The 12,610-nt window shown below is 39.9% G+C and overlaps 1 protein-coding gene across 1 annotated transcript; it reads left to right on the forward strand.

The window, feature by feature from the left end:
• Positions 1-1,863: 1,863 nt before the first annotated feature.
• Positions 1,864-12,192, forward strand: LOC108271637 (adenylate cyclase type 10). The gene is made up of 26 exons (XM_017479316.2): positions 1,864-2,133; positions 2,472-2,519; positions 2,606-2,644; positions 2,732-2,875; positions 2,956-3,161; positions 3,280-3,355; positions 3,437-3,519; positions 3,688-3,885; positions 4,214-4,335; positions 4,435-4,511; positions 4,607-4,745; positions 4,926-4,978; positions 5,074-5,319; positions 7,613-7,897; positions 8,496-8,538; positions 8,702-8,915; positions 9,007-9,144; positions 9,245-9,387; positions 9,484-9,631; positions 10,015-10,219; positions 10,309-10,405; positions 10,503-10,609; positions 10,960-11,077; positions 11,200-11,395; positions 11,634-11,822; positions 11,959-12,192. Exons 1-26 carry the CDS (start codon positions 2,004-2,006, stop codon positions 12,121-12,123), a joined length of 3,609 nt encoding a protein of 1,202 aa, XP_017334805.1. The 5' UTR covers positions 1,864-2,003; the 3' UTR covers positions 12,124-12,192.
• Positions 12,193-12,610: the final 418 nt, after the last annotated feature.

Genomic DNA, 12,610 nt, shown 5'->3' on the forward strand with positions numbered 1-12,610 from the left:
GCGCTGTGGATTTTCATATTGTTTCCTTTTGAATTTACAGACAGTTAGGTTTGCCTTTTTCTTTGTTGGGTTGTTGGAATGACTTTTGAACTGTTTTTAATAAACTCTTTTGAGATTTCAACACTTCCCTAGTCATTCCCTGCGATGGGGTTTATCTCCTCCTTTGTGGCTCACGGGCTGAGTGTCATGCAGTGTCACCCTCACGCAACTGACCTGAGGTCAAGCCCTGATCTTGACAATCCCTATACTGAGACCAGGCTGTATCTGTTATAAAAACACAACCGGCACTATTTTTCTAAGTGTAAGCCCGGCACATTCACTGAAAAGGCCACCTGCTGCTACTATGACTAAAATGGATGTAGCATTGTTGTTGTACTTCATTTGTTTTTGTCACTTACTTTTTTATTACTATTTTACTACCCTATTGTCATTGATATCTTCATAGGATGATTATCCTATCCTAGCCCAATATGTTATCTGATAACACACCCTAAAACTAATTTAGTGAGAAATATGTTTTGATGTACAAGTTTCAGCACTTCAGATGTACTGACAATATGCAATCTTATTCTTTAAACGTCTTACCGCTTAAAAGTGTATCACAAATGGTCTGTTCTGCTACAACTCTACTGCACTGCTAGCATTTAGTGCTAATTTCCAGGAAATATTGAGAGGCTCCACAATCCGCCATTGCTGTTAAAAAACTGGTCCGTTGCAGTGAACGGCGTTGACGCAACTCTCTCTCTCAAGGGCTCTGAGTTTTTCTTCAATTCTCTGCCGTCTCTGTCTGTTTGGCATCGTGCCTTTACAGACTATATAACATACATATAATATAACAAAGGCTACTTGCATGTCTGGAAATTTAACAAACTTGAGTAGCTAGTACTTACCGACACATTCCCTCTCAATCAGTTTGAAAACTACAGGCGATAAGAATATAAAATGCTGAAAGAATATCAACACATGAAAGAAAAATACAACAAAGAAGACCCAGTACTGTTGAGCAGCTAAAATCCTGTATCAAACACGAATGGGACGAGCTTCCTCTCCCAAAACTCCAGCAACTGGTCTCCTCAGTTCCCTGACGTATATGAACTGTTGTTAAAAGAAGAGGGGATGCTACACAGTGGTAAACAGGGCCTTGTCCCAACATTTTTTTCAGACATATTGCTGCCATAAAATTCAAAATTACCTTAATTTTTTTGTCCCTAAAATGGTACATTTCCTCAGCTGAAGCATTTTGTTTTCTATGTTCTACTGTGAATGAAATATGGGTTTATGATCTTTGCAAATCATTGCATTCTGTTTTTATTTACATTTTCCACAACATCCCAACTTTTTTGGAATTGGGATTGTGTATATGTATTTGACAAGATCACTGCTCATCTGCAGTTGAAATAGGATGCTTTTCAACATAAATGGACGCTACCCGAAACATCTGTTTTAAAGGAAATAGTTTGAATGAATGTTAACATATAAATCCTGCGCACGTGCTAATGTGGACATTTTCTGTTAGTAGGCTGTCACCCCCCCCCCCTTTTCTTTTCTATCTTTTTTGCTTTTATTTTCTTTGTATGTCTGTTTGTTTAACTATGATTGTAAAAAAAAAAAAAAAAGTTTGAACTTTAAAATTAAAATAATTTCCCTTCTCATTAGTCATCCAATTGTTATTATTAAACAGTGAGTTTGTGTTAACAGTGTATAAGCATTTAATTCGTTCATTAACTTTTACATTCATATTACATTCATTCATTCCTCCAGTAAAATATCAGTGCGCTTCAAGGCGCCATCTAGAGGCGATTGAAGGCAAATACTGGAACTGTTAAGAAAGCCGCACGTGCCTCTGGTCTGTGACGTCACAGAAATGGAATATAGAAGGCAGAAGTGGTATATAGAATGTGTAAGCGTTCAGAAATAACCTGCTTGTTGTCTTGAGAGCAGTTTGTTCTTCTACAGTTACTGGTTTCATCAACCGTGAGTTTGGACGAAACTAAAATTTAGACATGAATCTCGACGTTGATCATATTTTAAATTCAGGAATGAGTCATTCTGAGTTGTACAGGGTTTTATCGTTAGAGGGAATTCGCACTGCAGAAGTCAAGACTGGAGTTTTACTATACTTGTGTACAAAAGGTCAGTGAGCTTGTTCCCAAGAGCAACAAGCAGTTTCCATAAACTATTTGTTTGTTTACATTGTCACTACTTACTATAGTATATAACCTGTCTACATGAACAATGGACAATATTACAATTTGAATATAAATAGCAATTTGATATTTAGCACCTAAAAATGGCCAAGAACAGGTGCTAATTTCAGTAAGAGCAGTGGATGGTAGATTTATCCTATTATTTATTTGACAGGAAAATACCACCATTTTAGACAAATTAGTTTTAGACTGTGTTTTTTTTGTACTAAATGAATTTTGCTGGCGTACTCTTGTTTTCTTATTCTTGTCATTTTTCTTTTACAGAACGCAGGACATGTCTACGCGACCACAGGTCGGCAGAACTAGCTGCATGTAAGTTATGATTTTTTGCCCTGCACTAATGTCTTAGTACATTTTGAACTGAGCAGATTGTAATGTCTGTTTGAACTACACTACAGGTATCCATGCTGCAGGCGGTTGCGTAGTGCATCGCACAGGTATCTTTATTTTATTCTGGAAAGTTATGTTACGAAACTTATTTGCGCACATGACAGTACATCAATGTTACATAATCTTGCCTGCAGGCGACGCGATTCTGGCTGAGTGGGTGGAGGAGAACGTGCAGATGAGTGACACCATATCTCATGTTGTCCAATGTGCTTGCACAATTCTGGAAGTGTACAAACTCCGCAGGAGTGAACCTGGCGATGAGCGACCTATCAAAATAGGTGCTTATTTAGTTCTACGTGCATAGTTTAGTGTCTTTATATTTGATAGACTATTTACATGTTGTTCTTGTTTGTGGTAGCATTATCAGCTGGGGGGTTCACCAAAATGAGACTAGGAGATGAAGAGAGACAGGTTTGTGCTGTCATTGGCCCGGCTGTGGAAGAGATACGATCGGTTCAGGCGCTGCTGGAGCATGGCGTCATCATTCTGTGCCCCGAAGCATGGCGGCACTGCGATAGACAAAACCTTACTGTCGAAAATATTGCAAATGAAGACGCTGTCAAGGTTGGTCTTAAACCTCATCTAGCAGGCTTTTCTGAATTCCCTTTCCCTTAAATTCCCGTTCCCTTCAGTTCGGAAAAAGGTTAACTTAATGTTAATGATATAAATGTTGATACATCAGGTGCGATGCAGCACGGAACAGCAAAGTATCTCAGTGGATGACCTGCGCCGTTACAACACTCGCATTCATATGACGAGTAAGGCAGTTTTTTCACACAGATTTTAATATGTAAATGTATATTGTTACATAAATCAATTTACATGTTTTATTTCTTTAGAAAACCCAATAACATACCTAATAACAAATGAGGAGAGAGAAACCTTCATCCGTGAGTTTATGATTCAAACAGCCCAGGACAGGGTGAGTACTATTTGAAGCAATAATGTATCAGAATTAGTATGTTAGATGGTCGTACAGTGCATATTCTTGGTCAGAGTTGGACCTTGGTGTTGCTTCGTGTTCCAACTGCACTATCGCCAGAAGTGTACATGGAGAATGGGACGGAGTTATTTATTTTTCTTCCATTAGATACATGAAAATCAGCAATGGGAAGCCTACAATCCTGGCCTGCCAGAGATGTGGCCTACCACCATCATGTTTGTGTATCTGCAATTCGTGCTGACTCAGACGGATCTGAGATCCGCTCGTCAAGAAGTCAGCGAAACTATTGCAGAGCAGATGTTCAGGTGCCGTGGGGAAATCTGCGACAACATCTTTTTTGAAGAGGTACGTTTTCCAGGTCTTGGTTACTATATTATTATTATTATTATTATTATTATTATTATTGTTATTATTATTATTAAAACTCGAGTCGGTAACAGACATTTAGCTGGGTAAACAGTTGATAGTGTTATAGAGTTTAAAGTATAAATTAACTTAAAGGCACAACCACAATTACAGTTTTATTTTCATGACAAGATTCTTATGTACTAATAATAAGGTCAAGTTTGATCAGCCTTCAGAGAAAACTCAGACACCTGCCATTTTTACCACTGTAAAGCTGAATGGGAACATCACACGCAATCATTTCTCTGGATCTGTCATGTGATTTCAGGGCTGTATATTTGTGTGTGCCGTTGGCTTACCTGGAGATAAGAGACAGGATAAGACTGCTCAAGCAGTGCAGGCTGCCTTCCGGATATATGAGACGTGCTGCCAACAAATCGAGAGTGTTTCGTAAGTCACAGCATGGAGTGTTCCAAACAAACTCCTCATTATCATTTTACACACTTACACACATGGAGCATTTCGACTAGTCCTGTTTGTGTCCTATAGGAGTATCTCTATAGGCGTAGCTACCGGTAGAGTCAAGTACAAGTTTGAGCAGACCCCTTTGAGAGAAAGTTGCAGAGGTAAGGAGTGTTTTCCTACACAGTGTTACTTCCGTGTTCTCTAAACATTGATATTTTGTTAACGGTTAAAAATGTACCGCTTCTCTCTGTGACAGTGTATGGACAGAAAGTGCGTGAGGCTGCAGAGTTGTCGAGGGAAAACCCAGGGATTGTGTCATGTGATGAGCCGACCAAACACTACTCCTTGCTGCCTCTTTCAACCTTTAAGCCTCAAAAGTCGACCTGTCGGGTTGTGTAAGTGTATTATCGTGGCGATGTCAATCGGATGTAAATGCATTCGGTTCTATTTTTCTGTTTTTTGTTGCAGTATTCTAGTTTTTTATAGTGATTGAAATCATCTGAACACAATGAATGACGACCGATACAAAAGTGGATTATTTAACAATAATCTGAGGAACTGGAACTGTATTACAGGCTTGTTCTTGAACCTGGATTGTCACCGGGTGAGATGAACAGCAGGCGATTGGGTGAGTGTATAAAGTTTATCAATGAAGCGCATTCCTTTTTTGTAAACGTCTTACCTCAGCAATGCACTTATTACTTTTTATCATATCTTGTCTAGCTTTCGCTAACATGCAGACGATGCTGTACGAAGAGCAGGAGGTGGTGAAATGTGCCTCTGTTATTGGACACTTCAACGATAACAACTTCAACTTTGAGCTGCTGAAGAACACGCTGCCTCGTATGAATGAACAGGAGCTCATAATCCTCCTGAGATCACTGTTTAGAGCGGGCATCTTCAAGTGTGCTTCAGAGCCCAGGGACGTCTCATCAACCAAGACCTGTTACTGCGAGAACAGCTGCGAAGGTAAGAGATTGAGTGGTTTTTAAAACCCCCCCCCCCCCCCCCCCCAACTTTAATGGCTTGTTATCCTTTTCTGTCTTTTTCTTGGATTTGCCAAAAGTATTGAAGATTTGTCAGTAGGGATATAGCCAAATAGCTTTTAGGTTGCAAGTCTCCATTGCTGAAACATGTGGTTTTGTTTAGGAAACAAATATACGTGATTTTGAAGAATGACGGAGGATTTGAATATCGCTCTCAAGTTTAAGGTTGATCATTTCGATTACGTGTTTTTACTTTAGACTACTGAAAGTAAGAATTGTTTTGGGTGTGGTCAAGAAGGGGATTTGATGCATTCTTGTCCAAATAAAGAAACAAAAGCTCAAGGTTTTAATGCTGACAGAAAGATGCAGGAAGTTAAAAGTCGTAAAAATAGTGAAGAAAAAGTTGATGAAGGGGAAACGGTGACTAATCGTATTGAGGCAAGTGCAGGAAGGAGAAGAAAGGAACCAAGAAGGATGTGTTGAATGAAATACAAGGAAAAAGATGTGGGGAAAACAGGGTAATGTTGGTATAGATGTAGATGATGCAGGCTTGCTCTTTTCCTCTTTTGAGGGAGATTGAGGCAGTTTTTAAAATGCCAGCAACTAAGAGGAAATTTAATAGATGGGAAATGGATGAAAAAAAATATCAATGTCAATGTTCAGTTCAGAATTTGAAGAGGGAGAACTTGGTGCAGATGAGTTTTCAGGCTCAGAAAGTTAGAGTCTTCTGATTTGTCAGTTGTAGTCGCGTAATGGACGTTAGGATGGACGCAAGTGCAGATAAGAGCTTTTATTTGAAGAATGGCTGGCAGACAAATCCAAATCATCAGACAGTTGCGTGGTCACAAAACAGGCAATGGGTCAGGTGATTGGCAAACAGGCATAAACGAGGCAAAACCAGAACCGAGAACGAGATCAAAACAATAACACATAAACCGAGAACAAACGCTTGGTATACGGAAAACTCACGTAATACATCGCAAAGTCATAAATGACAGTCTGCCAGGAGGAAAGCTGCCACTGAGCTGTGCCACACAGTCCTAACTTTACTCCCAAAGAAAGGTGATCTGAAAGATATCAAGAACTGGAGGCCAGAGGCTTTATTGTGTGCTGATTGTAAAATCTTATCAAAGGCTTTGGCCACTAGGTTGAAAGAAGTGATTGGGCAGATCATACATACGGACCAGTCTTACTGTATACCTAACGGATTCGCAAGGATGAATTGGAAAGTGGAAATGGTTTATGCCAAACGATTTCCTGTAGGTGGAGAATTCTTATCAATAATTTAGTTGCATGTGTCTTGTGGCATTATTTAACAGTTTTAGAGCCTTCTGTTGGTCTTCTTGAAATAGTTCAAACAATTATTATTGATTTTTTTTTTTGTGTAGGGAAACTACATTGGATTCCAAACAGTGTGCTGTATTTGCCATTAGATGAAGTGAGTCAAAGGTTAATACATGCACACCTGAAGAGCTGCTTTTAGTTTGCAGTTTAAGAAATTGTATCAGAATTTATCATGGGCACAAATAGCACGTCTCATCGTAAGTGTGGTTGGGGGATTAGGTTTTGGGAAGAATTTCTTTTGGACTGACTGTAAAAGGGTAAATATTAAAGTAGTTTCCAATTTTTGGGAGCGTTCAAAGAGCCTAGAGTGTGGTTAAAGTCTCAAGGTCTACAAATTGTGTACTGTTTCTTGAAGGAGCCTCCGATCAGTGGAGCGTGTTTGGAATTGTCTTGTGAAACATGGATTGGACCGAAATGAATAAATGCGCACGTAATCACAATTCAGGATCTCATTGACATGGCTGGGTGGACATTGGATATTAGTCTAATAATAACCCAGAGACTTCAGTCTAGAGGGACAGTTGGACACTTATTGGAAAGATGTTGAACTCTTTTAATTGAAGATGAAATGAGTCTTTTACACAACTGCTTAATAGCACACTTCAGCCTAGTGGTTGTGCTATTGTACTGATGTTTTTCTGGTAATAATAAAGGTGTTTTACAACTCTAGTTCTCTCAACATACTTCATTGACTCATTGTTATGAAGACATGGGTTATAAAAATGTATGTTTGATCAAAGATCATTTTTGACAGCAGTGGATAACATTTACATTTCCAAAGCATGGCCCCATTTTGAGCAAATAAAGAATTGTCGTTAATCCCGATGAGCAGCACGAAATCCTTGTGATTGTATTGTAATCACTTAATAACCCTAAATGTAACTCTCGTGTAATACTGAACAGTGCTGACACTTAAACTGTTTCTCTCTCAGAGTACATTCGGTTCTCAATGGATCCTGTGTGGACGTGTCAGCAGATGAGTTTCTGCAGCAAGGATGAAATGGAGACAGTATATATGTATGTAAAAATGAGTGGGGCGAAATTCCGTGAGATCCACAAGGGCTGTGCCCGATTCCTGGAGAAAAAGGCCTACCGCTGCAGCAAGTGTGAAGCCAGGAGTTTCCTGTTCGAAAAGGAAGTATTCCCAGATGACAATCGCGAGCATCTCTTGGAGATCTTAAAGGAAATACAGCATTATGAGATCTTTCCTAGCCAAGGTCAGAGTTTGAAATCTTCCTGATGTCCATTCCAGGGCCTAACCCATACGAACATATATCAAAACCTTAAACCTTCAGATTGTTTACAGGGTTGCCCAATATCATTTTCTATGGTCAGAAATGAAACAGACGTCAGTAGTTTAACAAGAAAGATTCTCAGTCAGTTTCTCAAACTCATGTAACTTGCATTATATAAACATAATAATAATTTCATTATTTCAGAATGAATAAGTTAATTTATAAAATTAATAATTTATTTATTTAATTAATTAATTAATAAATAATTAATAATAAATAATTTAATGACGCTGTTAAAAATAGCATCACATTTATTAATGTGGTTTCCTGTAGAATATTTAAAGATTTTCACCTTTACTGATCATTTTGTTGAACCGTATCAGCCAATATTATTAGCAAGCCAATTAGTTGGTCAGGTCCTATTTTGAACAAGTTAATTCTTATTCAGGACCGTTCTAAACATGCAAATATACTGTAGATACACACACTCAAGAACTCTATGGAGGTCTGCTTATGTTTATAAATACTGTGAGAAAAGAGTGTAGAAATTGTAAGATAAGTGTTTTTTTTCTGTGTGTAGGCACTCGCTCTCGAAATCAGGCGTACCCAACTGAAGGAAATGGGTGAGGATACAGTGATTGCATTCATATAGACAAAACATTTATTATAGAGATGTGATCATGATTCAGAGCTTATGTACAGATGCTGATAAATCTGATGGACGCATTGCTGTAATGTAACCTCACCATATACAGGAAGTAACACTGCTTGTGCGTATGTATGCAGTAATGATACAGAGAACTTCCTGGCCAAGGTGATGTCAGTACTGACGGAAGGGCGTGATCGGACGACTGCAGGCAGCTGCGGGTGTGCTCAGCTAGTAGAGGCAGTACTCATCCCTAGACTGAGACACTGGAGGCTTGCAGGAGACGTGCCCGCGACATTTTACTACCTGGTGGAGAGTGCAGCTGCCTGTGTATATCTTCAGAATGATGATAGGGTATGTGTGTATTCTAACTGCTTATATACCTGTATAACTGACCCAGTTGTGATCATTACACATGATTGTGAGGAAGTCTGTCTTGTTGCAGGCGTTGGAGTATTTGACTGAGGCCAGGTCCATTATGGAAAATTTAAAAGAAGGGAAGCCTGCATTTCCATCTGCACTTTCTGAAAACGTGCAAATCGGCGAATTTCAGCAAGTGTTTGTGCATCGGTTCACAGGAGAGGTATGTAAAGACTCGGGTATCCAAGACTCCTATGCAAATCCAAAGTGCAAATGTAACTTGGCAAAGAAACAGGTCTTCATTATGTCTTAATTTCCCCCAGATTCTGTTTAAAGCAAGGAAAATTCTGGAGGCAGAGGAGAGTTTTAAGAACGCCTTGAAGATCCTGAACTTCAAACTGCCTCGCAGTTCTGTTGCACAATCTTATAAGCGCAATTACCAGTCCAAACCGTTGCAGATCCCAGAGTATGAATCTATTCGTGTTATCATTGCATAAGAAATGAAGACTGTCAGAATGCAGAAAGTTTTATGAGATGATTGTGCGTGTGTGTGTGTGTGTAGGGAAAGAACGCTATACCGTCTGCAGGAATGCATCAATTGTCTGTCTTTCCTGTGGAAAATCGATTGCATGCGTGGCCAGCTCGGGAGTGCATCGGTGGCCATCACCATGGAAATCAATCTTGCCATCCAGAGCACCGATCCCTTCAAGGTCAGTGTCAAAGTTCAATAGGATTAAGACATGCGGACATGAGTCTGATTTTAATTATGATTCTACAGATTAATCACAGAAAAGGAGAACAGAGAAAGGTGAATTAGAGTAGAGAAAGAGTCTTATTAAAAGTGTGATTAATCATATTTAATGGAGGACATGTTTTTTTTTTGTAATATTTGCTTTTAGTTAACTTCAGTCCCTTATTATACCTTTTAATATATGAACCTAGATTGTTAAACACAGATCCCAGACAGCCATGATCTTTTAAAGATTTGTGCTTTCCTTCAGGTTTGTTGAAAAGTCTTGTGGCCATTCATGACTAGACTGTGATGCCCATGACACGGACAAGAATAACAAGTCGTGTGATTGTGTATCTGCAGATCGTCTACTCTGCCATCGACTATCTCAAGTACAGTCAATTTACAGGTGAGGAGAGCATGTGCAAGCGTCTCGAAGCCTTCCTGTGCAGGACTTGTGCCAGCCTGTCAGGCCACCCTGAGGGACGGAGGATGATCAGCCACTTGACTCAAACCCTCGCCATCGTTAAAATGTGCACAGGGGACCTGGAGCAGTCCATCGAGTGCAGTAAGTAGACGTGTCCTTCTTAAAGGCTCAGTTTCCTAATGTGTATATGAGAGAAGATGGCTATGTTTGTAGTGGTATGCGTTCGACAGCTATTCGAGCTCAGCAGCTGGGTGAAGTCCAGAACAGACCCGGTTTGGACGTGAGGACCACAGCTGCATTCCATCTGCCTCTGCTCCTCACTGACAGGTGGGTATGTGTTGGTGTTGCTTCAGTTATTGCTTGAAACAATTATACCTGATGGTGCAGAACATGTGACTGTGTGTGTATGTGTCAATGTGTTCAGATACAGCGAGAGTGTGCAGCAGATCCAGACTCTGAGCAAAGAAAGGTCAAGCAGTATAGATAAGGGCTGGTTTTATGCTGCCTGCATGAACTTCTTGCTGTATGCTGGTATGTGCTCTGTCAGTCATGGGAAGATCCATGATTATTACTTCTGTTACACGAGAACAGCGATGGGCAAAAATACGTAATGGAGCAAAATAAAATCTATATATTACATTTTGTAATAGAAAAATTAGATCAGTATTTTCCTATTCTACAGTCTTCAAGTACGAATTTTAGAAATATTGTTTTGTAAATTAAATACATATTTCAGACCCATGTATCATAAGTACAGCCCGTCCCTGTCCATGGTCTACTTTTAGCTGCTAGTTATGTTTATGGATGAACATTAAACCGACCTGGAAATAATTATCTGAAACGTGGTCCGATATGAACAGTTTTGTCCTTGTTTGGTTCAGGATTTGTACTCAGACCATTCGAGGAGTGTTTGTCTTTTGTGGAAGAGTCTCGGTCAGATGCTAACCTAGAAGCTGAGAAGAGTCTGATGCTGCATCTTTACTCTGCAGTGGCTCTGTGGTGAGAAATTTCTCTCAGTCACATAGAGCAACTTTACTATATGTGACTCTCAGTCACATGTAAGATAGCGTTCAGGATTGGCGTAAGACCAAAATACTGACTCTGTAAGTGTGTGTGTTCAGGTATGCACGGCTGGAAAATTGGGAGATGTTTGCAGTCTTCTTTGATAAGGCGTATAAAGTGTACCCTCAGATTCCAACCTCCATTGAGGCCATCAGTGGTGTGGTCATGCTCCTGGAGTGCAGCATCCTACTCTTCAGGAAAGAACTGACTGATTGCAGCCGTCAAAGAAGGATTACCCTTAAAGGAGCACAAAAGGTTTTTTTAAAAAGCTTTAATTCAGATTTTTTTTAAAAATGAGCAGAACTGAAGCAAAAACAGATAATACACGTTTAATGTGAACCTGTATGGAGAGTTTTTCCAAACATGGTCCATATGTGATAAAGAACTACTGTGCATGTGTAAACTGTTACGTTATTGCTACTACACTACATAAACATAAAAATTTCCCCAACCGCTATATACATGATGTAGCATGCTGTATTTTCTCACACAGCTCTTTTCAGACTTCACACAACGTTTTGGAAAAAGTCACATCTTCGCCCCGCGTGTGTTGCACCTGAATGCTTACCTGCACCAGCTGACTGGAAGGGAAACACTAGCGCAGGACCTCTTCAAGGAAGCTCTGGTGCTGTGTGAGAAACAGGGCAACCTTCTAGACCAGAACTGGATCAGGCAGAGCCAGGTACCCAAGCTCAAACATGAATATCCTCACGCTGTCCTTTTACCATTACCCAAGAAAAATGCCTGAAAACTGACTGTATGTCATAGAGTCTTAGTGAATTTACATTCTTTAATGAATTTGGTTTCCTCTCGCGTAGGTTGACTGCTCTGGTGCATGCAGCCACACTCCAGCAGAGTGGTCTACAGCTGTTCTGAGCATGCCCATATGGGACAAAGCAGCAAAACTCCAGCCTGACGAGCTGCTTAACTATCGCTTCTACTTGAAACAAGCAGAGGTTACACGGCGTTCCCATATTTTGTAAGAACTTGCAGGTAGTCAAATGTGGCATGAAAATACAAATTGGAAATTAAACAGTGAAACCGAACCCAAATCTGTGTCTGTCACTATGAAATATATGGCGTGATCTGCAACGCGTTTAATCATGAAACGCTAACAGACATCCGGAATAACGTGCAAACAAAAGAGAAGGATGTATGTGTGTGTGTTTAGTTACCGTCTTACTGTGTGGCTACATCATCTGCCATCCCCCCAACCATTAGCTTTACCTTTCCTTGGAACATACTGCACAATAAATCAAAAGGGTTGCATGGCCAAGTACCATTGGGTAATTTTGCTATTTGTGTCCTTCATCCACTCCAACCACTGCCGAGCCTTATGGTCAGTTTCCACAATAAATTCTCTCCCCAGCAGGTAATATTTTAGGGAATCTAGAACCCATTTCACAGCCAAGCACTCCTTTTCGATTGTAGAATATGGGACCTCTCTAGGAAAGAGTTTATGGCTAATAC

Source organism: Ictalurus punctatus, chromosome 11, assembly GCF_001660625.3.
Source record: "Ictalurus punctatus breed USDA103 chromosome 11, Coco_2.0, whole genome shotgun sequence".
In the NCBI taxonomy this organism is placed as follows: domain Eukaryota; kingdom Metazoa; phylum Chordata; class Actinopteri; order Siluriformes; family Ictaluridae; genus Ictalurus; species Ictalurus punctatus.

Excerpts from the sequence above, each read along its gene's own strand:
- LOC108271637 (XM_017479316.2), top strand. The coding sequence starts at position 2,004 with ATGAATCTCGACGTTGATCATATTTTAAATTCAGGAATGAGTCATTCT. Across the intron at positions 4,512-4,606 it reads TTTGAGAGAAAGTTGCAGAG|TGTATGGACAGAAAGTGCGT; the intron begins GTAAGGAGTGTT and ends TCTCTGTGACAG. Across the intron at positions 4,746-4,925 it reads AAGTCGACCTGTCGGGTTGT|GCTTGTTCTTGAACCTGGAT; the intron begins GTAAGTGTATTA and ends ACTGTATTACAG.